This window comes from Mustela lutreola, chromosome 8, assembly GCF_030435805.1.
Source record: "Mustela lutreola isolate mMusLut2 chromosome 8, mMusLut2.pri, whole genome shotgun sequence".
In the NCBI taxonomy this organism is placed as follows: Eukaryota; Metazoa; Chordata; class Mammalia; order Carnivora; family Mustelidae; genus Mustela; species Mustela lutreola.
In genome coordinates this window covers 111,066,959-111,090,375 of record NC_081297.1, presented here as the reverse complement: position 1 = coordinate 111,090,375, position 23,417 = coordinate 111,066,959, and the positions used below count along the sequence as shown (strand labels likewise).

At 36.5% G+C, this 23,417-nt stretch overlaps 1 protein-coding gene across 5 annotated transcripts in view; it reads right to left on the bottom strand.

The window, feature by feature from the left end:
• NAV3 (neuron navigator 3) overlaps nt 1-23,417 on the bottom strand; it is an 853,944-nt gene that overhangs the window by 139,175 nt on the left and 691,352 nt on the right. For all 5 annotated transcript variants that reach the window (XM_059186398.1, XM_059186399.1, XM_059186402.1 and 2 more), the window contains one exon: nt 13,943-14,062. In XM_059186398.1, the coding sequence (XP_059042381.1) occupies nt 13,943-14,062 (120 nt within the window). The remainder of the gene's footprint in view (nt 1-13,942; nt 14,063-23,417) is intronic.

Below are 23,417 nucleotides of genomic sequence, written 5' to 3'. Positions count from 1 at the left end.
TTTTTTTTTAAAGATTTTATTTATTTATTTGACAGACAGAGATCACAAGTAGGCAGAGAGGCAGGCAGAGAGAGAGGAAGGGAAGCAGGCGCCCTGCTGAGCAGAGAGCCAGACGTGGGACTCGATCCCAGGACCCTGAGATTATGACCTGAGCCAAAGGCAGCGGCTTAACCCACTGAGCCACTCAGGCGCCCTTATCCCATCATTTTATTTAAACTTATTTTTTGTGTACATATAGGTTTTTTGGGTTTTTTTGTTTTCTTTTTAATTTAGTGACTCAATTTCTTCTAATAGATCAAAATATATCCAAATCTAACACATGGATTTTTTCTAGTCTCCAGCCTAAGCACATTTCCTCCTCTTTTTTTTTTTCTTTCTATTTCCAACCAACTTATCTTATCAATTCTTTTTTTTTAGATTTTTTAAAAAATTTAAATCTTTACACTCATATTCCATCCCTTCATAATACTTGCCCTTATTGTTCTATATATATAAGTTTTTCTTTCTTTAAAATTTTGGAAGGTAGTTTCTTCTAAAAGACCAAAATACATGCAAAATTATGTGGGTGGCTCTGTTCTATTTACCAGTCTAAAGTGTGTGTGTGTGTGTGTGTGTGTGTGTACATGTGTGCGTGCGTGTGTGTATTTTACTTATTTGTATATCTTTATACATATATATATATATATACATATATATATATATATATATATATATACATTTCATTTTTAAATTTTTATTTCTCTTTTTTCCCTTGCTTCTCCCTCTACTTTTGGATCTCTTCTAATTTGGTTAGCATACATTTTTCAGGGGTCTTTTCCACCCTTTCAGTATTTTATTCCTTCAATCATATATTCTTATCTGGATAAAATGACAAGGCAGAAAAGCTAACCACAAAAAAAGAAAGAGGTAGTACTGATGGCTAGGGACCTAATCAATACAGTCATTGGTAATATATCAGAACTAGAGTTCAGAATGATGATTCTCAAGGTGCTAGCTGGGCTCAAAAAAGGCATGGAGGACATGAGAAAAACCCTTTCTGGAGAAATGAAATCCCTTTTTGGAGAAATAAAAGAACTAAAATCTAACCAAGCTGAAATCAAAAAAGTTATTAATGAGGTGCAATATAAAATGGAGGCTCTTACTGCTAGGATAAATGAGGCAGAAGAGAGAATTAGTGATATAGAAGACCAAATGACAGATATAAAGAACCAGAGCAAAAGAGAGACAAACAACTACTGAACCATGAAGGGAAAATTTGCGAGTTAAGTATACTATAAGACAAAAACAAATTAGAATAATTGGGATTCCAGGAGAAGAAGAGAGAGGGGGACAGAAGGTATACTGGAGTGAATTATAATAGAGTATTTCCTTAATATGGCCAGGAAATTAAAGAAGTATTGAAAAAATTCATGGAAACAAATGATAATGAAACCACAACTGTTAAAATCTGTGGGACATAGCAAAGGCAGTCCTGAGAAGAAAGTATATAGCTACACAAGCCTTTCTCAAGAAATAAGAAGGGTCTCAAGTACACGACCTAACTCTACACCTAAAGGAGCTGGAGAAAGAACAGTAAAGAAAACCTAATCCCAGCAGGAGAAAAGAAATAATAAAGACCAGAGCAAAATCAATGAAATAGAAACCAAAAGAACAGTAGAACAAATCAACAAAACTAGGAGCTGGTTCTATGAAAGAATTAATAAGATTGATAAACCCCTGGCCAGACTAATCAAAAAGAAAAGAGGAAGGACCCAAATAAATACAATCATGAATGAAAGAGGAAAGATCACAACCAACACTGAAGAAATACAAATAATTATAAGAACATATTATGACCAACTATATGCCAGCAAATTTGACAATCTGGAAGAGAAGGATATATTCCTAGAGACATATAAACTATCAAAACTTAACCAGGAAGAAACAGAAAACCTGAACATACCCATAACTAGTAAGGAGATTAAAGCAGTCATCAAAAATCTCCCAGCAAACGAGAGCCGAGGGCCAGATGGCTCTGTAGGGGAATTCTACCAAATATTTAAAGAAAATTAATACCTATTCTCCTGAAACTGTTCCAAAAAATACAAATGAAAGGAAAACTTCCAAACACATTTTATGAGGCCAGGATTACCTTGATCCCAAACCAGACAAAGACCCCATCAAATAGGAAAATTACAAACCAATATCCAACAAACACAGATATGAAAATTCTTACCAAAATACTAGCCAATAGGATCCAACAGTATATTAAAAAATTATTCAGCACAACCAAGTGGGATTTATTCCTGGGCTGCAAGGTTGGCTCAACATCCACAAATCAATCAATGTGATACAATACATTAATTAAAGAAAGATCAAGAACCATATGATACTTTCAATAGATGCTGAAAAAGCATTTGACAAAGTACAGCATTCTTTCTTGATCAAAACTCTTCACAGTGTAGGGATAGAGGGCACATATCTCAATATCATCAAAGTCATCTATGAAAAACCCACAGAGAATATCATTCCTAATAGGGAAAAACTGAGAGCTTTCCCCTTAAGATCAGGAACCTAGCAGGGATGTGACTATCACCTCTGCTATTCAACATAGTACTAGAAGTCCTAGCCTCAGCAATCAGACAACAAAAAGGAATTAAAAGCATCCGAATCAGCAAAGAAGTTAAACTCTCACTCTTTGCAGATGATATGATACTTTATGTGGAAACCCCAAAAACTCCACTCCAAAACTGCTAGAACTCATTCATACAGGAATTCCAGTAAAGTGTCAGGATATAAAAACCAATGCACAGAAATGAGTTGCATTTCTATATACCAACAACAAGACAGAAGAAAGAGAAATTAAGGAGTCAATCCCATTTATAATTGCACCCCAAACCATAAGATACCTAGGAATAAACCTAACCAAGAAGACAAAGAATCCATACTCAGAAAAGTATAAAGTACTCATGAAAGAAATGGAGGAAGATACAAAGAAATGGAAAAATGTTCCATGCTCATGGATTTGAAGAGCAAATATTGTGAAAATGTTTATGCTACCTAAAGCAATTTACACATTTATTACAACCATCCATTTTTTTTCAAAGAAATGGAAAAAATAATTCTAAGATTTGTATGGAACCAGAAAAGACCCCGAATAGGAGGAATTTTGAAAAAGAAAACCAAAGTTGGTGACATCACAATTCCAGACTTCAAGCTCTATTACAAAGTTGTCATCATCAAGACGGTATGGTACTAGCACAAAAAGAGACAAATCAATCAATGGAACAGAATAGAGAGGCCAGAAATAGACACTCAGTTCTATGGTCAACTAATCTTTGACAAAGCAGGAAAGAATGTCCAATGGAGAAAAGACAGTCTCTTCAACAAATGGTGTTGGGAAAATTGGACAGCCACATGCAGAAAAATGAACCTGAACCATTTCCTTACACCACACACAAAAATAGACTCTAAATGGATGAAAGGCTTTAATGTGAGACAGGAATCCATCAAAATCCTTGAGGAGAACACAGGAAGCAATCTCTTCGACCTCAGCTGCAGCAACTTCTCCCTAGAAACATTGCCAAATGCAAGGAAAGCAAGGGCAAATATAAACTATTGGGATTTCATCAAGATCAAAAGCTTTTGACAGCAAAAGAAAAGTCAACAAAACCAAGAGACAAGTGACAGAATGGGAGAAGGTATTTGCAAACGACATGTCAGATAAAGGGATAGTATCCAAAATGTATAAAGAACTTATCAAACTCAACACCCAAAGAACAAATAATCCAATCAAGAAATGGGCAGAAGACATGAACAGACATTTCTGAAAACAGACATCCAGACACATGAAGAAGTGCTCCAAGTCACTCAGCATCAGGAAAATACAAGTCAAAACCACAATGAGATACCACCTCACACAGTCAGAAGGGCTAAAATTAACAAGTCAGGAAATGACAGATGCTGGGGAGGATGCGCAGAAAGGGGAACCCTCATACACTGTTGGTGGGAATGCAAGCTGGTGCAAACACTCTGGAAAACAGCATGGAGGTTCCCCAAAAGTTAAAAATAGAGCTACCCTACGACCCAGCAATGGCATTACTGGGTATTTACCCTGAAGATACAAATGTAGTGATCTTGAAGGTTTATAGTAGCAATGTCCACAACAGCAAAACTATGCAAAGAACATAGATGTCCATCAACAGACGAATGGATAAAGAAGTGGTATATATATATACAATGGAATACTATGCAGCCATCAAAAGAAATGAACTCTTGTCATTTGCAACAATGTGGATGGAACTAGAGGGTATTATGCTGGGTGAAATAAGTCAATCAGAGAAAGACAATTATCACATGATCTCCCTGATATGAGGAAGCTGAGAGACAGAGTGGGGGATTTGGGGGTAGGGAAGGAAAAAATGAAACAAGATGGGATCAGGAGGGAGACAAACCATAAGAGACTCTTAATTTCATGAAACAAACTGAGGTTTGCTAGAAGGGGGTAGTGGGGAGAGGGTGGTTGGCTTATGGACATTGGGGAGGGTATGTGATACAGTGAGTGCTGTGAAGTGCGTAAGCCTGACAATTCACAGACCTGTAGCTCTGGGGAAAGTTATACATGATATGCTAATAAAAATAATAAAAAATAGAATAATGAAAGAATTTACAAAATCTGACATTATACATCCAGGCATGATAAAAACATTTATCTAAATTAATAATGTTATGAATAATAGTAAGTGCACAGGAACTGGATTTAAATCTTCCCATTACAGTTCATTAACAAAGTGTTTACAGACAAGTTTCTTAATCTAAGACTTTTTTTGCCTCATAAAATGGCAGTAATAAATCCATTTCATAGGGCTGTTGTAAAGATAAAAGACAACAATATATTTAAGTAATATGGCATGTTGGCTACACATAACTATTCCTCAATGCTGATAGCTACTATAGCTAATTTTTATTATAACAACCTTGATTCCTCCCCTCTTCTTCCTCCTTACCATCTTTGTAAGATTATTAATAAATTGTTTTGGAAGGAGATATGGTAAAACTACTGCATAAATAAGAGTACTGACGACCATCTCTTCTGTTAGAAGAATAATCTATAATAACAAAGTTTAGCTTTGGCCATATTTAATGTCAGGAGCAGTCCTTCAAAGAGGTGGTAGAACTTAGAGTCACCTGGATCCATGTTCAAAAAAATATTAAAAGGTATCCCAAACAAAAGTATCTACTGCTTAGGCTAGTTGGATTGTCCAAGTATCCTCTCAATCTCAATGACTTTTAAACTTTCATAATCTCTACTCTAATTCCCCTGCATACAGGGCCCCCCAGGATTGAGCACAGTGCTTGGTAGAGGGTAGGTTCTCAATAGTTTTTCTCATGTGAATTAATTCTATGATGGGTACTACGTAACAATATTGGAGATTTAACAGATTATTAAAAATGAGGTCAGTTAATTCTGAGACCTGGATCACAGGACAGAAGTTCAGCAGCCATTCATAAGCCTACAATGGTGACATCCTACAAGGGTGTCAAAGGAAAGTTGTAAGGGCAAATAAAACTTTTTCTACATCTCTAATATTTTGCACTGGTCTCTTTCTACTTAGAGTAAAGAAACAAGAGCAAAAAAAAAAAAAAGGCAGGCCACTTTATGAAATGAAATAATTATATTTACCTTATCTATTTCCATCTCAGCTTATTCATCTTTTTTGTGTTTACTTTTAATTACAGTGGAAAGCCAGTAAGCTAATGAAGGAAATACTTAAGATATGGGACTATACTGATTCTGTGATTATATTAGAACAAATCAACACAGAATAGGATGAATTATTAGAGTGTACACACACTAGTGACAAGCATCATGAATCCGACCCCTCGAGATATTTGCTTGATGGCTTAGGAGAAATCTCTGTTGCCTTTACTTCTCCTATTTGGAGGACTTGTGGAAATATCAAAGGTCTCACATCCTTAGAAATAACTCCTCGTGTGATTTTGTGAGAATTTGCCATGGATGCCATTGTAAAGGCAGTTTAGGATTCGGCACACTTATACTGTAGAAGTAGGGCGAAGGGATCCAAAATATACGACTATGAAGAGTTTCCTTTTTTTTGAAAATCCCCTTATTTTTCTAACCTTGGAGCTTCCACAAATAATTCATAAATCATCAATCCCCTCCCTGGGAGTTCTGTAACCAGAGAAGATTGACTCCTATCACCAGAGATGAGAAGGACAAGAAATCACTTAAACAGACATTGTCATAAAACTATCACATCTCTCATCTCTTCTTCTAAGTATCCTTTTTATTTTTCCTAGAAGTCCTCTGTTTTCCCTTCTTCCATCCTTTTCTCCTACTAAGAGAGTAAATGCTAAATTCTCATCACAAGGAGAAAATTTTTTTCCTCTTCTCTTTTTATTCTATTCATATGAAAAGATGAATGTTAGCTCAACCTATTGTGGAAATCATTTCACTATACATGGAAACCAAATCACCATGCTGTCTGCCTTTAACTTGTACAGTGATGTATGTCAATTATTTTTCAATAAACCTGGGGGAAAACAGATGTCATTTAAGTCCAAATTGTAATTGCCTCCTTGAGTCACATTTTCTGTCACTTTCCACATACATACTTGAATAAAAATGTGTCTTGTTTATTGATAATTTCTTTTGCAGCATAATTTGAAGGCCCCCAAACACTAAACCTAAGAGAACAGAGGAAAACTCCCTGGCCATCCCCAACAAAGGATTTAGTATGACTAGTGTTTTGTCGTAGGCTTCCCTTGATATATTGAGTTACAATGACTGATAACCTGAGGGCCATGTAAAATCATGACAATCCCCTAATGCCTTTTGTAAACTCTTCCATCAACTGTGATCTCAGCATCTGAACTGCAGTATCACAAATCAAGCCAATCTGTCTGTTAGCAAAATACAAAAATAACAATTTCTATGATGTATTATGCCTTTCTATTTTCAAAAGGTCATGATTCAACACACAAAAATCAGTAAAAAATATGAATAGTTAAACTGATGAGTTTACAACTGAAATTAACAATCATAGATTTAAGAATATGCCTTGGATAGCAATGTAACAGATAATCCGGAATGGGCCTGGATTTGTGGAATTTTGCTCATTTTCCAAAAAGAGTTTATCACCTGGAAATTGATCTTCCCCTCCTTTGAGACTCATTCTGTCATTACTGAGTTGCTGGTCATGTGGGTAAATCAACTTACTAACCAGATTTGGACTTCTCTGACCATGCTACTTGAGTAACTTGGCTATTGCTTATACCTGGCTCAATCATCCAAGACAGCACTACCGCTCCAATGTTAAACTTCATACTATTATAGGCTATTCTTTGGTATGAACCTTTTCCAATTAACTTCATCTGTCCATGGAATTTTACATTGTTGCCTCATTCCTCTACTCTCCATCTCAAAAATATCAGTTAGCTCTATTTGTTCTTAAATTTTGTGTGAGAGCTCTTTTCTCTGCCTCATCAGTGGCTACTTTAAATATCCTCTCGTTAAATATCAAGGGTTCATTCTCAGGGCTTGTTTCCCCAGTCTACATCATAGATACAAATGTGCACTTAGCCTGCACAGTGCTGATTCACATAGTGGTTTAAACAAGATTAATTAGTGCCACTGAGGGAGGCTATGGCTGGGAAACAGGACCTGAGATTGTCCTGTCTTACATTATAAACTTGGAACTGGGCTCAAAGAGTTTTGCTGGCTTCTCATGACTCGTGGCATTTTCTTTCTGTACAGCTGATATCCTCAGCAGTGTACCTCTGTGGGTAACTTTAAGGCATTAGGAAGTTTACACAACCATACATGAAAATGTACACTGTCCCTTGCTTTATATAGGCTTCTCTGTAATTTCTTTTGTTTTCTGCCATTGAAGAAAATGTGTATCTTTAACTAATTATTGATCTTATAGATCTCTTAGCACAGCTGCCAGTATGTAAAAATTGGGAGATACCTCAACAAAGTCCAGAGTCTGACTTCACTTGAAAAATCAAATGGTCTGGCAATAATTAGCCCCTCCTTTCCACGTGTCTGCATTTTCACAGACAGCAACTTCTAGAATTAATGGTGACCTCCCCCTTGACTGGTCATGTTTAACATAGCCCTTCTGTTTCATTCATTTCACCTGATCTTCCTGACCCTGAAGGGTTTGAGCTTAATTAATGCACACACTCTATACATATATACACAGTCAGTACTTTAATCCAGCATTTATATGGAGATGAACCTGTATCGCCAAGGATAAAACCACCTGGGAGTTACACAGTGGGATGGATTGAACTGTGCCCCTCTTTCCTCAAAGCTGAAGCCCTAACCCTCAATGTGATGATATTTGAAGAAGGGCCTTTTGAGAGGTAATTAAGGTTCAATGAGCTCCTAGTGGTGGGGCCCTACTCTAATAGAATTGACACCCTTACACAAACAGGAAGAAAAGTGAGACATCTTCTTCTTTCTCCCTGAGGGAGCACAGAGGAAAGGCTGTGTGAGGACATGGCGAGAAGGTGGACTTCTACGAATCAGGAAGAAAGCTCTCACCGGATAATGACTTTTCCAGCCCTGCACTCATGGACGTGTAGTCTTTGGTACATACCCATTGTTTAAGCCACCCAGGCTGTGTATTTTGTCAAGGCGGCCTGAGAAGAGTCCCCATTCCCACTCTCCACCTAGAAGCTCATCTCCTTTCCCCTGGACTTTTGTAGTTCCTTTCCGAGCAGTCTGCCTATCTTTGCACCATCTCTCTTCGCTATTTGCTGTGGGTGAGTTATTATTAAAATACAATCAGTATGACACATGCTCTTGCTTTGAAATTTAAAAAGAAAACTAATTAAAATTAGTAAAATAGTCCCTTATCACTTCTAGGTCCGAATACTCTAGACCAGCCCCCCAGGTCCTGTGTTGCCATCCTTGCCCACATTCCCAGTGCACTAGCAAAATCCCATTATAAATGGGTCTGACGAGGACTCTTTTTGACCCAACTTTACTCAGGCTCCTCTGAGGTCTCTTCTTGACTAGGCCTTGACTTTGACCCATTGTTGGGCCTGCCTAGCCCAGTTTTAGCAAGAATACTGCCTGCTAGGGCATTTTAGAGAGATTCCTCCACCTTGATAAGCGAGCGCCTGTGATATCTGGTTATAGTACTCAACCCCCACTCGAATTACCTGATCACCCTGGCCTCTTTTCAGCAAGAATCTTAAGTGGGCTTAGCAAGAATCCCCCTACCCGTGACGTCTTCTCTTAGTAATTTTCCCTCCACTGACCCCCTCATTCTGCTTATTGGCTATGAATCCCCACATGTTCTTGTTGTATTCACAATTGAGCCCAATCATATACTAAGATCCCCTTCCCCCAGCCGCAACAATTCCTTATGAAATCTGTTTTCACTGCCTTAATAACTGCCACTTCTGGTTTTCTATAACATCCCCTTAAACTAAACTCTTCAATGCTTCCATGCTCTCCAATTCCACATTTCTTTGAATTTCTCCCAGGCCATATGTCAAAAAGTTTTGCTTTCTTTATGACCCCATTTAAAACCTACTGCTTTTTGAAGTCTTTCCTCATCCTCCCAGTAGGAATAATCACTTCCCTTTGGGGTGCTTCTAAGATACTATGTGTATACATCTATTATGACTTAATCAATTTTATTTATCACTTTATTTTTTGCTTACATTATTCTGTATGACCATTAAATTCAAGGTCTTTCATCTTTATTTTTCTGTTTTGTTTTTACCCAAGGTGCTATTATTATGCTGTCAATACACTCAGGAGGTAATTATATGTTTATTTATCAAATTTATCAAATATTTATAAAATATTTGTTAATATTTGTTAATGCTAGCAGGGAAGCTAGTGTCAGGACAGTAATAGGAGTTAATAAAAACCAAAAAAACAACTATTTCCAAACTTTTGCCCCAAATTACCATTCCAATATAGTGTAACCCAATTGTTTAAGTGTATATGAATTAGGATTGACTTCATTATAACCAAGGCCAAATGGATAAAGGCCACACATTTTAACTGTCTGTTATGAATTTCCCAAAGCGTCTGCAACATGTCTACAAGGATTAGTCCCATTCTGTAATCTTCTTTTGGTCAGCATAATAAGGACATGGGAATGGTATTGGATTGATATGGAAAATGAAAGAACTGTAATATCTTCGAGTAATAAAATACTTAAGATATACCACAGTTGTCCATTGAAGCATCCTCTTTCCTTGGGGCTGTTTCAATCTGCTGGGAAGAAGATTTCACCTGTTCTCTATTGCCCATCCCCCCCTTTTTTTTTTAAAAGATTTTATTTATTTATTTGACACTCAGAGATCACAAGTAGACAGAGAGGCAGGCAGAGAGAGAGGAGGAAGCAGGCTCCCCGCTAAGTAAAGAGCGCAATGCGGGGCTCGATCCCAGGACCCTGGGATCATGACCTGAGCCAAAGGCAGAGGCTTTAACCCACTGAGCCCCTGCCCATCCCATTTTAACCAAACTTTGATTAAAGGGGAAACATTATAACCTTCACTAAATTAGCACAAGCAATTCAAATCCATTGCTATCCTAGCCAGCCGCCTACTTTGCTCCTATGTAATGCATTTTCAGTGATCACGCTTATAGAAAAAATGTCTATGAAATATGAAAAATTAATAAACCACTTTTTTCTTTGCTCTTAAGGTTTTTTTTTTTTTAACCAGTGAGCTATTATAAGACCTACATTTACTAATTTACTGAAACGAACCAAGCACTAACATTTTTCATTTTATTTAAAAGACCCCTGACTAAGGTAGCTGGGAAACTGTTAAGTACAGGAGGTAAAAGACCCAAGTCTTTGCACTATTATAACTATTAAACGAAGGTATTAGGCAAAATCAGCATTTCTTAAAATATCACAGGAACAAATTATTATAGAGAAGAAAGTGGGGAAATCAGTAAAAAAAATATGTTTTATGGAGCACTGAATTAAATCAATTTAATAGTTTTTATTTTGAAGTACAGGACTTCTCAGTATCTTTTCTGAGTAAAACTAAGCAAAGAGCTATTCTTGCCTATCCTCTTTGGAATGGATATCAGAATTACGAAAGCTTTATGAAACAACATCCTGTACAAGGAGGTTATTAAATTAACAGAAGGACTTACACAACTATAATATTTAATACTATACATTTTTAGACCATCTACATCCTGAATCACTTCCTGAATATAGGATTTTAAAAGATCTTCAGACTTATCTATAATAAAAGACAAACTCCTATCTCTGCTGATAGCAGGATTTTCCCTATGGTCTTATTGGTGTTTAATACATACAAGTGATTAAGGCCGTTTTTGGATTCCTTAAATTCTACAATTCTTTCAAAAATGCAATTCTCAGAAGCTGACTCTAACAAATGGAGACAATTTATTTCAGGGGCAATGTGTCATTAATTGTAAATCTTGGATAGAGCTAATCTGTATTTCTATCAAGTTCCCAAGCAATGCTGATGCTGCTGACTTGGTTACCACACTTTAAGAACCACTGCTTTCACAGGTCTCAATTTGTTCTACACACATCTGGGCTTTCCAGCTGGTCTGAGGTTCCTCCACCAGGCCCCAAGCTGGAACTTCATAAGAGCAATGAGAGCTGGTTATCCCAACTAACCCCTTATAAAATAAGGATCCTTTGTATCAATTCCTAGGTTCTGCCACCATGATCTTATTTCCTAAAGACCAATGGCCTGTCCCTCTTCTTTAGTATCTTCCATTGTCAACTAAGAATGTGCAGGTCCTTAGTTTCAAAATGCAGTCCAAATTGTAGATTTCTTCCCCTTGAATTACTGCTTCCTGTTTTCCCACATAACCCCTTCCCTCTCTTGGTAATATCCTCCCATAAAGTTGGCTCTGGCCTCATTTGCCTCTCTATCCAGTTGAACTCTATTGCTAGCTATATATGAATGTACAGCTTTTAGTCATTCCTTTGTTCTTTAACTCCATAAGTATTTGCTAAAGGCTCTTAATATAATGACTATGACAAAACTTCTGCATTCATGGGCTTACATCGTAACTGGGGAGATATAAGATAAACATGTAAAAAATAAGTAAGTATGAAATATTCCAGGAGTGATGGGGCACGTTGAAGAAAACAATAGAAAGTAATGAGTAAGAAAGTGTATGTAAATCAAATGTATCTTAGACTCTCTGGAATCATTTCTCTGAGAAGGCAACATTCAACAATGTTGTGATAGAGGAATTAATGCAGCTAATGTAGAAAAGGGCATTCCAAATGGAGGAAGCATCAATTCAAGAGCAGAAAGAAGACCAGGCTGGTTGAAGGCATCAGGAAGGGAAAATGGCTGAAGAGATCAGGTTGGTGGTGGGGAAGCAAAATTTTTCATAATCTTTGTGTAACCACCTGCTTCTCTCACATATACCCGATCTATAGACCAAATATGTCTATCCTAGTCTCCTAGCGGAAACTGTCTTCTGGCCAGCAGGAATGAAAATATCAACAGCATTATTGAAAGAGCATTTAGAGCCCCAAATCCCCTCCTTGCCCCGGCTCAGTGGATGGCAATCATGTCTATTCTCACCCCAGTAGAAATCTGCAGTTTTATTCTCTAGAGAGGCCTCTGAACTATAGGATACCAGGCACATCTCCTCACCCTAGATCTAAGAGAGTGGCTTCCTGAACACAGGATAAGAAAAGCTACAAAACAGCCTACTTATCCTGGAGAAGACCCCAAATTTTTAAAAAGTGTGCTATTTCTGAAAATGGGTGTGAAGATAGAGATAAAAACAGAGGGATTAACTGAATATCTCTTTTAAAGAGTTAAGCCCTGGGACACCTGGGTGGCTCAGTTGGTTAAGCTGCTGGCTTCCGTTCAGGTCATGATCCCAGGGTCCTGGGATCGAGTCCCGCATCTGGCTCCTTGCTCAATGGGGAGACTGCTTCTCTCTCTGCCTCTGCCTGCCACTCTGCCTGCTTGTGCACTATGTTTCTCTGACAAATAAATAAATAAAATCTTAAAAAAAAAAAAAGAGTTAAGCCCCAAATCCCCACCAAAATATATCAACATAATTTGAGTGAGGAGAAACTGATAACTAATATCAAAATCCAAGCCTTCTGAGTTGGCTATGTTAAAATGTGCAATGAATTGTGCACAGTTTCTACTTCAGAATGTGGATACATTAAATCACAACCTTTTGTCCTCTTCCTCAGTGCTCACTTTAGTAAAGAACCACTCTAGGTACTGATATGTCATAGTTTTAGAAATGGCAATACCTTCCTGATGAATAAAGTCAAAATTCTGAGTGAAGAGAGGGCAAAATCAAGTCAGAAGTATGTCTTACAATACTGTTTTACAAGAACAATATTTTCTAACAGCAGTGATTCTGATCAAATTGACAAAACAACTTTGAGCAAAATAACTAGCACACGCATGCACACGTGCATACATACACACACACACACATGCGCGCGCGTGCGCGCGCACACAGCTTTAAACATCCTGAAACAATTACAAAACAGAAATTAGCCTAAGGCAAGAGTTCTATGCTTTCATCAAACTCCTCAAGAAAAACATCAAGTTTATTGTACCTGATAATTTGAATTCTTTTAATCTTTATATCATTAGCCTCCAGGTAAATCTGAGAATATCCAAACCTAAACAAACTTAACAGCCAGGGTTCTTTTCAAGGAAGGAACATAAGTCTATGTGTATCGTTTTGCTTTTACAGATATTAAAATTTGCTGCCACGTACCTGAAAGTTGTTAAATATTCTTACCAATGCAGTATATAGAGCTAAACAAGTCTTGTAAGAAAAACTAGATTAGTTTTAAAAACATTTCAAAATAATTATTATATTGGAATAAAAAGTCTTTTAACTTATACTGTCAAACCCTAGGATCTCATTTCTGAAATTGCTTTATGCTGTTCTCACTATCATAAATGCTCATAGCATTACCTGTCCGCATCCACTGTCACGTCATGAACTCCTCTCTGGATGACCTCTCTGGAAGTAGTTGTGTCTGGTATTCTATTCAGACTTCTAGTATACAGGTTGAGCCCTCCATCTGTCATGTACCTGAAAGTAAATGTGTAATTAATCAACATAAAATTAAATGATCTCATCTGTGTAATTTAACAGTGTTCACAATTTTTAATAATTATGCAAATGTGCTTTACTACAGTTTTTTCTATAGAAACATTTTACTCAACAGGAAGAATCTGAGTATTTTTCAAGTATATTAGGAAATCAATCTTCCTTACTATAACAACTAACTAGCCTACTAGCCTATTCATTTTTTCCCCTTTTGTTAAAATTTTGGACAGGCTTGGAGATAATTTAACTCTTAGAAAAATAAGAGCAAGATTATTTCATTTTATAAGTATCATTTTTGAAGCAATCAAGGTCACAGGAGTAATGGAATATTACTAAACCTAAAACTAGATTAAGTTATTTGATAAGTAAAATGTATCTTACCAATTGACCACAAGGATAAAATAATAGTCAAGATGCATCAAATGTTTGTCAGAAACTGTTCTAAAGAGTTTAATAATATGTTTAATATTATTAATATTAAATAGTTTAATAATATTTTTATCACCATATTAGAGAAAGAAAGTAAGTAAGCACAAAAGGGTTAAGTAACATTTTACTCAACCAGTCATGGCAGAACTAAGAAAAAAATCTAGAAAGTTGGCTCCAGAATGATTTTAACCACCACACATTACTATCTGAAGTGAAGGGTCACACTGACTGACCCACTTCCTATCTTTGAGAACTACTTCCAGGACATCACAGGAACACTATCATTGCACAGGGATGGTAGACCAAATACTACTAGCAATCCTGCTTCCGTGGCTGCAGACTAGGGCACATTGTTTAATCTCCTACCCCACGCTGGGCTAATCAGATTTTTCTTTCTCGAGAACTAGGATTAAAAGACAGCTCCTCGGGCTTTCTTTGTGAATACAGTTGATGATAATGAACACCCAGGAGATGTAGTTATCTCCAGCAAACATAAGAAGCTACAGAGAAAGCTGCTCAGCAAAGTAAAAACAACCCCCAGGTGCACAAAAGGAAGCAGACACTTGGCCACGTAGTTTCAACTTCACAACTCATCCTTGGGTTCTAAGAGGTACTCTTGCTTATTTATAATCATGACCGTAATTTGCTTAAGCAAATTTAAGTTGATTTCAATTTTTGTGATAAAAAATGTTTAGTCATGACCATATTGAAGACTGACCAAATAGTTAAAGCTAGGATTATGAAACTGGCTAATGACTTACATGATCAATAAATTCTGTCCTTACTAGCTGAAGGAACTTAAACAAGTTTCTTAAACTGTGCCTTAATTTCTTCCTCTGAAAATGGGAAGAATAAAATCTGCAGGCAGATTTTATGATAAAGAAAAAATACAAAAAGATCTTAATATGAGAACCTCATAAAAAGTAGCTATTTGTTATTTACAAAGTCTCTTCCACATATTTTGAAAAGGAAATAGATGAATTTTATATACAAAACTTAGGTCATACTGCATTATCCTTATAAGGGACTCTACATGGTGAGTTTTCTTGATCAGTAAAGAATTCAATCCCACCAACCAGAAAAAATAAAGAAGGACTTTTGCTCCAAAATGTATTAAACACTGATCTACTCTTTTAGATAAGAAATACTAGATACAATTTCACTTTTTTTTTTTTATATAACTAATTCATGATTAGGAGCATCAGTTAAATTAAAAGAGTGAAGGGACATTTGTCCTTCATGCATTTTCATTTGTCAGCTGTCCGATCTTGGGGTTGTAGTTCAGGGTTTATTCTTACTTTCAATTTCTTACCGAATTTCCCACACAGTACTAGACAAACATCTAAATGTTTTTATGGCCTTGTAAGGTAGAGTTTGTAGAATTCCTGGTAAAGTAAAAGTGTTTAGTGGCAAATGTTTTTCTCAATCATTTTCCTTTTGAAATTGTGTTTCAAAAGGTTGAAGGTAGTTGATATTTCTCCAGATAAGTGAGCTACTCCTCTGCCCTTTTGGCTAAGTTGGTTAAGCAACTTCATTCGGCTCAGATCTTGATCTCAGAGTCCCAGGATTGAGTCCCACACTGGGCTCCCAACTCCATATGGAGTCTGCTTCTCCCTCTGATCTTCTCAGCTCTCATGCTCTCTCTCACTCTCTCCCTCTCAAATAAATAAATAAAATCTTCTAAAAAAATAAAAAAATAAAAACTACCAACATGCTTAATCTTAACCTTGGAGGAAGCTGTAACAATGTGAACACACTATGTTTCATATATGTCTCATTTCATGTCTGTCTTCTTCATCTGTGCATCTCCGAAACTGTTTAACAAAGGTTTTCCATATAACTGGGGATCAACAAATATATTATGTGATTCAAAAGGCTTCCATATTATAAAAAGAAAGCATTATAGCTGATTTCAGTAACTTTACCCATAATGGTGATGCATGAAAATAAGAAATAAGATGACAGATCACTTCTATTAGAAATATAACCTTCCAATTTTCCATATTTACAGAAGAGTAAGTTCTATAGACAAATATTAACTGTTTTTGAAAACTAATTTTCCAAAGGAAAAAAAAAAAACATGTGTTTAAAACCTCAATACATTAAGAGAAAACCTATTTTTTGGGGAAACATTTCAAAGAATAGTCATTTTTCTTGGGCCCTTCAATTTTCCAGTTCATATCAAGTAGGTTTACAAGAGGTATTAATTGAATCAAAAAATACTCAGTTATATGAGGTGCCTGGGTGGTTCAGTGGGTTAAGCCCCTGGTGTCTGCTTGGGTCATGATCTCAGGGTCCTGGGATCGAGCCCCGGATCGGACTCTTTGCTCAGCGGGGAGCCTGCTTCCTTCTCTCTCTCTTTCTGCCTTCCCCCTCCCTCTCTCTGTGTGTCTCTCTGCCTACTTGAGATCTCTGTCTGTTAAATAAATAAAATCTTTTAAAAAAGAAAATCTTTTAAAAAAGTACTCTGTTATAATTCCTCCGTTTACACAGACATACTCTCGTTTGGGTGTTGGTAGGGCATTTTCATAACAGAACCATGACTTTGTTACTTAAAAAACAATATACAGTATGGAGGTCCCACAAGAAGTTAAAAATAGGGCTACCATATAATCCAGCAATTGCACTATGAGAGATTTACGCCAAAGATACAAATACTATGATCCAAAGAGGCACCTGCACCGCAGTGTTTATTGCAGCAATGTTCACAATAGCCAAACTATGGAAAGAGCCCAGACAGATGTCCATTGATGGATGAATGGATAAAGAAGAAGTGGGATTTGTACAATGGAATATTACTCAGCTATCAAAAAGGATGACCTCTTATACACACTGACTTGGATGGAACTGGAGGGTATTATGCTGAGTGAAATAAGTCAATCAGAGAAAGATAATTATCCACAATATATGTGTAATACAAGAGACAGAGCAGAGTACCACAGGGTAAGGGAAGGAAAACTGAATGGGAGGAAGTCAGAGAGAGAAATCATGAGAGACTCTTAACTATGAAAAAAAAAACAAAAAAACCTGAAGGTTGCTGGATGGGAGATCGGATAACAGGTTGATGGGCATTAAGGAGGGCATGTGATGTGACATGCACTGGGGGTTATATGCAACAGATGAGTAACTGAACTGTACATCTGAAACTAATGATGTACTATTTTATGTTGGCTAATTGAATTTAAATTAAAAAAAAAAACACATCAGGCATTACACAAGTAAGACATATCCCTGATTTGAATTTTTTCTTGGTAATCCTTCCTTCTTTCATTCTTTCTGAAGGATTTAAAAATCTGTAAGAACATGAATTTTATAGCTCCTTTAGAAATATTATACTACGGTCTGGGAGCTATCGATGTTAGGGGGTCATTTTGAAAGAATAATGTAAAATTTAAAAAATGATTTCCTAACAGTGTTATATCTAAACTTCAAAACTGTCAGCCAAGATGAATTTAAGAAGACCATAATAGACACAGGGAAGATTGGTACAAAAAGTTGGAACAAAACTTGTGAGGGTTACTGACAAAAAATGAATTACCTCTAACTATGAAAGTCAGAATAATTTTAGCCATGTTCAAATTCAATAAGTTGTAAAAGAATTCACATTAAAAAAAAAGTCTCACAAAGCATTTCCTAATTCTTTGTCACTTCTACTGACAGCCTGCTTCTTTTCGTGTCGGCAAATTTGCATACTCGTGGCATTTACTTTAGGTGTCTACTATCCAAATTAATATTTCTAGACCATATTATTCCACCTTGCTCTAAAATAAGGTACTAAACTGTTACCAATGCATAGATAGGTGGCTTTCTCATAAGCACTTCAAATATAGAAAAAACTGACCATATATTAACTTTCACCACTAAAACTCATGTTCCTTTTGTGCATGCTATGATGGCTAAAGGGAAAGACACCATCTATCTAGTCGATAATCTAGATACATCACTCCTTCTTGTCACTCACTACCCACCGCTACTATAAGATGGAGTCTGTTCAAATCTGTGAATCTGCATAATTATGCTCTAATTATGTCTGGAATTCACTGAAACATGATTTATAAAACTTATTTTTTATATTGTTCAAATCCTACTTTCTCAATGAACAGAAATACATACAATTCTACCATCAGAGTAATTACATACTTTCTGAAAAAAAAAAAAAAAAAACAACCTTTTGGGGAAATATATATTTTTGTAGGTGTATAAGATATAAAAGTATATATCAAATATAATAAAAATACTGACTTTCATGCACCTGCTACCTGGCTTCAGAAATACAACATTTGCAGTTTCTTCAATATCCATATAGGTTTTTCCCACTCACATCCCCAAACCTCCCTTCTGGAGGCATCTACTGTCCTGGATTTCATTAGCTTTCCCCTACTTTTCTTCATGGTTTTGCCACATGGGCTTGTATTCCTAAAAATATACTGTTTAGTATCTCCTGGATTTGAACTTTATATAAATCGAGTCACACTATGCATAATCTTTTTTAACTTCTTTCCTTCACCCAAAATTAATTTTTGCAATTATTTATCTTCATGTGTATCATTGCATTATTCATTTTATAGTTTTATTATTCTGTTTTACAAATATACTGGTTGATTAATCCATTTGACTATTACAGACATTTGAGTTGTGTTTTGTCTTTGTGCTGCCACGAACACTTGCGTACCGACAATTTCTTGTGCTCAAAAGCAAGAACTTAACTAAGATCTAGATCTAGAAAGGAAATCACTGGGTCATAAGAGACATATACCTATATTTAGCCTTACTAGTCACTGATAAACAGTTTTTAAAAGAGTTTCAGAATAAACACCTACTAGTCTCATTTTGGTTTGGTTTACAAATTCCAGATTACCAAGCAGGTTGATTATATTTTCACTTCGTTATAAGCCATTTATGTTTTATCGGTGTTGGTTTAAATGTTTAAAAATGCTGACTTTATTAGAAAGACTCCATTTCAAAATTTTCAAGCAGATTGTTTGTGCAATCTGTAATCATGTGTAACCAGTTGTGATGCTTTCTAAGTGATATAAATATATATGACCAAGTAAATACAATAACCCATCAAAAGAAAGGTCTGTTTATATCTTTTGCTCATTTTAAAAGTAGTATTCAGTTTTTAAAATTTTAATTCCAATCTAGTTAACATGTAGTGTGTTACACTAGTTTCAGGTGTACAACACAGTGATTCAATACTTCTATACATTACTCCGTGCTCATCATGATAAGTGTACTCTTTTTTCTTTTATCCATTTGACCCATCCCCCTGCCTACCGCCCCTCTGGCAACCACCAATTCTCTATACTTAATAGTCTGTTTCTTAATCTGTTTCTCTCTCTCTCTCATCTTTCCTTTGTTCATTTGTTTTGTTTCTTAAATTTCACATATGAGTGAAATCATATGGTATTTGCCTTTCTCTGTTTTACTTACTTTCTCTTGCTCATTTTTCTATTGGATTCAATGCTATGTTCTGTTTTCCTTTTTTCTTTGCTCATTGATACTAATCCTTTATTAGTTACATGTGTTGCAGTTATTTGTGGCTTCTATAGGGTTTTATCCTGACACTTTTCTCCTGCTTATTTTTATGTGAAATTCATTTTTCTGAATAAAAAGAAACAATGCAGATACCTTTCCAACTTGACACAGTAACTGCCTCTATTGTTTTTGTATATTGTTTTAAAAAGCAGTCATTAGCTTTTTGAGATTTTTGGATTCTGTTTCCATCTCTCACTTTCTTCCAGACTGTCATGTTCACCTTCGTTGCCAATTTTTTTTTTCAATTTGCTCCTGCTCCCAGAAGATGTCTCTTAGTGTGGGGTCCTGTCCTGAAAGGGGGTTGTCGTTAGGCACCTAAATAAACTAGTTCATAGGAACTAGACTGTTCTATTCTGTTCAGACATGACCTTCTGCCTTTATTCTCTCTTTTGGTCAAGGGGTCAAAAGCCCTTCCAGCTTCAGCTGCCAACTTCAAATGCTCTGTGAGTTTTCTAGTCAGTTTTCTGACTATGTTGGGTTCTTCTGTTCTTGTTACCAGATGCCCCAGTGCCTATCTCTGTTTCCTCTGAAACAGACAGTGATCCCCTCCTTTGGCTCTTGGATGTCTGTCCTCAGCTGTTTACTTGGGGGCTGAGATGATACTTTGTCATCAGCTTTTATGTGTGAACAATGATTGTGATTTTTTTGGTTGTGCTGGCTGGTTGCTTTTTCTGTTTTCGTGGGGATTTGGAAAGATTCAAAACCTAGGCTTGCACCATAACTTATTAGAATTCTACGTTTTTACATTCAAATTTCATGTCAGCCACTATATGTTACAATTCACTTTCTTTCTTCTTCTTTTTTTTTTTTTTTTTAAAGATTTTACTTATTTGACAGAGAGAGAGAGACAGCCAGAGAGGGAACACAAGCAAGGGGAGTGGCAGAGGGAGAAGCTGGCTTCGGAGCTTGATCCCAGGATCCTGGGACCATGACCTTAGGCCAAAGGCAGATGCTTAATGACTGAGCCACCCAGGCACCCCACAATTAGCTATTTTTTAATGACATGAACACACAGGCTTTTCTTTTCTTTTTTTTTTTTTTAAACCTTCAAAGGCACAATCATTCAGCATCTTCTTTTTGATGAACACAGATAATATTAACTACTGTCCCCTAGATCATACATGCTAGCTTAAAAAAAAAACAAAACAAAAACTATACTAATAATGACTGATGGCTGTGAAGCTCTGTTCTTTTGTAAAAAATTAACTCCTAGGAGAGAAATGTGTACATGTAGACATGTTGACAGTCTCACAGGGTCAGCATGTCACAATGACGGAGAGTACAGACTGGAGACAGAATGCTGGGTTCAAGTCCAGCACTGCCTGTTTTAAGAAATTTTAAATTCCCAGAAACTGGTTCATTTTCTGAGTTCCATTTAAAGTCACTTAAACTATTCATGCTTCCACTGCTTCATTGGTAAAATGGAGATAATAATGATAGATTTACCTCTTACAGTTAACGGTGAGACATAAATGAGTCAACAAATGTCAAAGGCATAGAATGCTGTCTAGCACAGAGTAAGTGCCATGTCCGTGTTGGCTTGTACTATCATCTCTCTTTCCAATAGGACCACCACCTCCACCAAACATAAATCTCCCGTCTTGAATATGAAAGGAGTAGAAGCATTACAATTAGGAGTCTTTGGTTTGTCACATATATTCTTTCACCCCAACACTTTAACCTGCCCTTCCCAATGGTACACATGCTTCACACCATCAAGTTTACTAAGGGTGAATGGAGGGAGAATCGAGGGAGAAGAAGGATAAAAGTATTCACCTTCTTTTGTAAAAAGGCCACTTCTCAGAATTAAATTACTTTGTGTTCGGGCCATATGACTTAAAGTAGAATTTTAGGTTATGTTCTGACTTAACTATTTATACCGTGACACCTGCAGATCACTTCAATTGCCACCCAATTAAAAAATGTAACTTTCTCCCCAATTTTCCATCACGTTCCTTTTTTATTTCATAAATGGAGGTGTTTTCAGAGACTCATTATAAGTAAGAGGGCTTCTTCTGACTAAATCCTAATTACTGGCAGATTCACATTCCCAAGTGTTTAAAGTACTTTCAGAAAGAGAAGAAAAAGATAAGTCTTTCTATGCTTCAGGAAATTCTGAATTCTCAGAATGCCGATTAACTAGTTTTCTGAGTTCTAAGGCACATGAGAAAGTGAAACTCCATTCCCATTCCCTTCATGACATTCCTTGTGGTTACATGAGGAAAAAAATCTTAAACACCTTCATTCATTACTGTGTCTTTTGAGCTCTTTGTCCCTTTAATCACTGAAACATACTTATAAAAATTGGGAACAGAAAATTAACTTTGTGACTCAATTTTTTCATGAACCGTAGCACAGACATTTCAATGCCCTTTTTTCCTCACTTTAAACATCATCAAATTAAAATCCCCCCTGGGATATCTCTAACCCTCTCATCTTCCCTCCTTTTAATTCTGGGCTGAGGTACTGGGCTACATCCTAGAGATGTCAATGATTTTCTGTGTAAACTGGTGAGCAATGAAGCACAACAGTCCTAAGCACGGTGAGTTACGACCAGTCATATCATCTGCTGACCATGCCTACTCACCTCCCATGCAGGGGACAGAACTGCCACCAGGAACACTTTAAATTCCAGTGTTCCTGGACTCTGCCACAGGAAAGAGAAAATGCCAAATGCTCAACAGGTCACCATCACCAGGGGAAGCTTTCATATAGGATTTGTGGGTTTTTTAGTTTTTCTTTAAATATACTGGATGTGAATGATACCATAAAACACATGGACCACTGATGCATATTTAAATAGGCTCATTTGACCCAAGACTTTATTTGAAAGACTGGTAGGGAACAAAACTGAACAGAAGTCTGAACTGGGTTTCCACTGAAGCAGGAAACAAGTAGGAAGGACAATGGACGTGACTTTATTATTATTATTATTTTATTCTTGTTTCTCATGAATGAATTCAGCAGAAATTACCCAGATCTCATCAAACAACTTCCTCTTCCTTCTAGGCATAAAGCTGTACCATATTTGCTGGCCTTTCTTCTAATTAGATGTGGCCATTCAGCTGTTTTGAATAAGGGAATGTGTGTAGAAGTTATCTGCACCTCTCGTAAGCCTTGTACATATGAAATACTCTCACACCAAGATTCTTCGTCTCTTTTGCCACCTGCTTATTGAATGCCAATGCTCAGGGTGATCCTGGGATTGTAACAGAATTATTCACTTCAGTCTTGTTCTCTGAGAGACTATATGGTGGACATTCCCAACTGAAGGACAGAAATAATAGCGAGGGTTTTATTTGAAGGAGAAATCAACTCTGGGTTAAGTTACAAGATTTTGAGATTTCTTGCTTACAGAAGTAACTGTTAA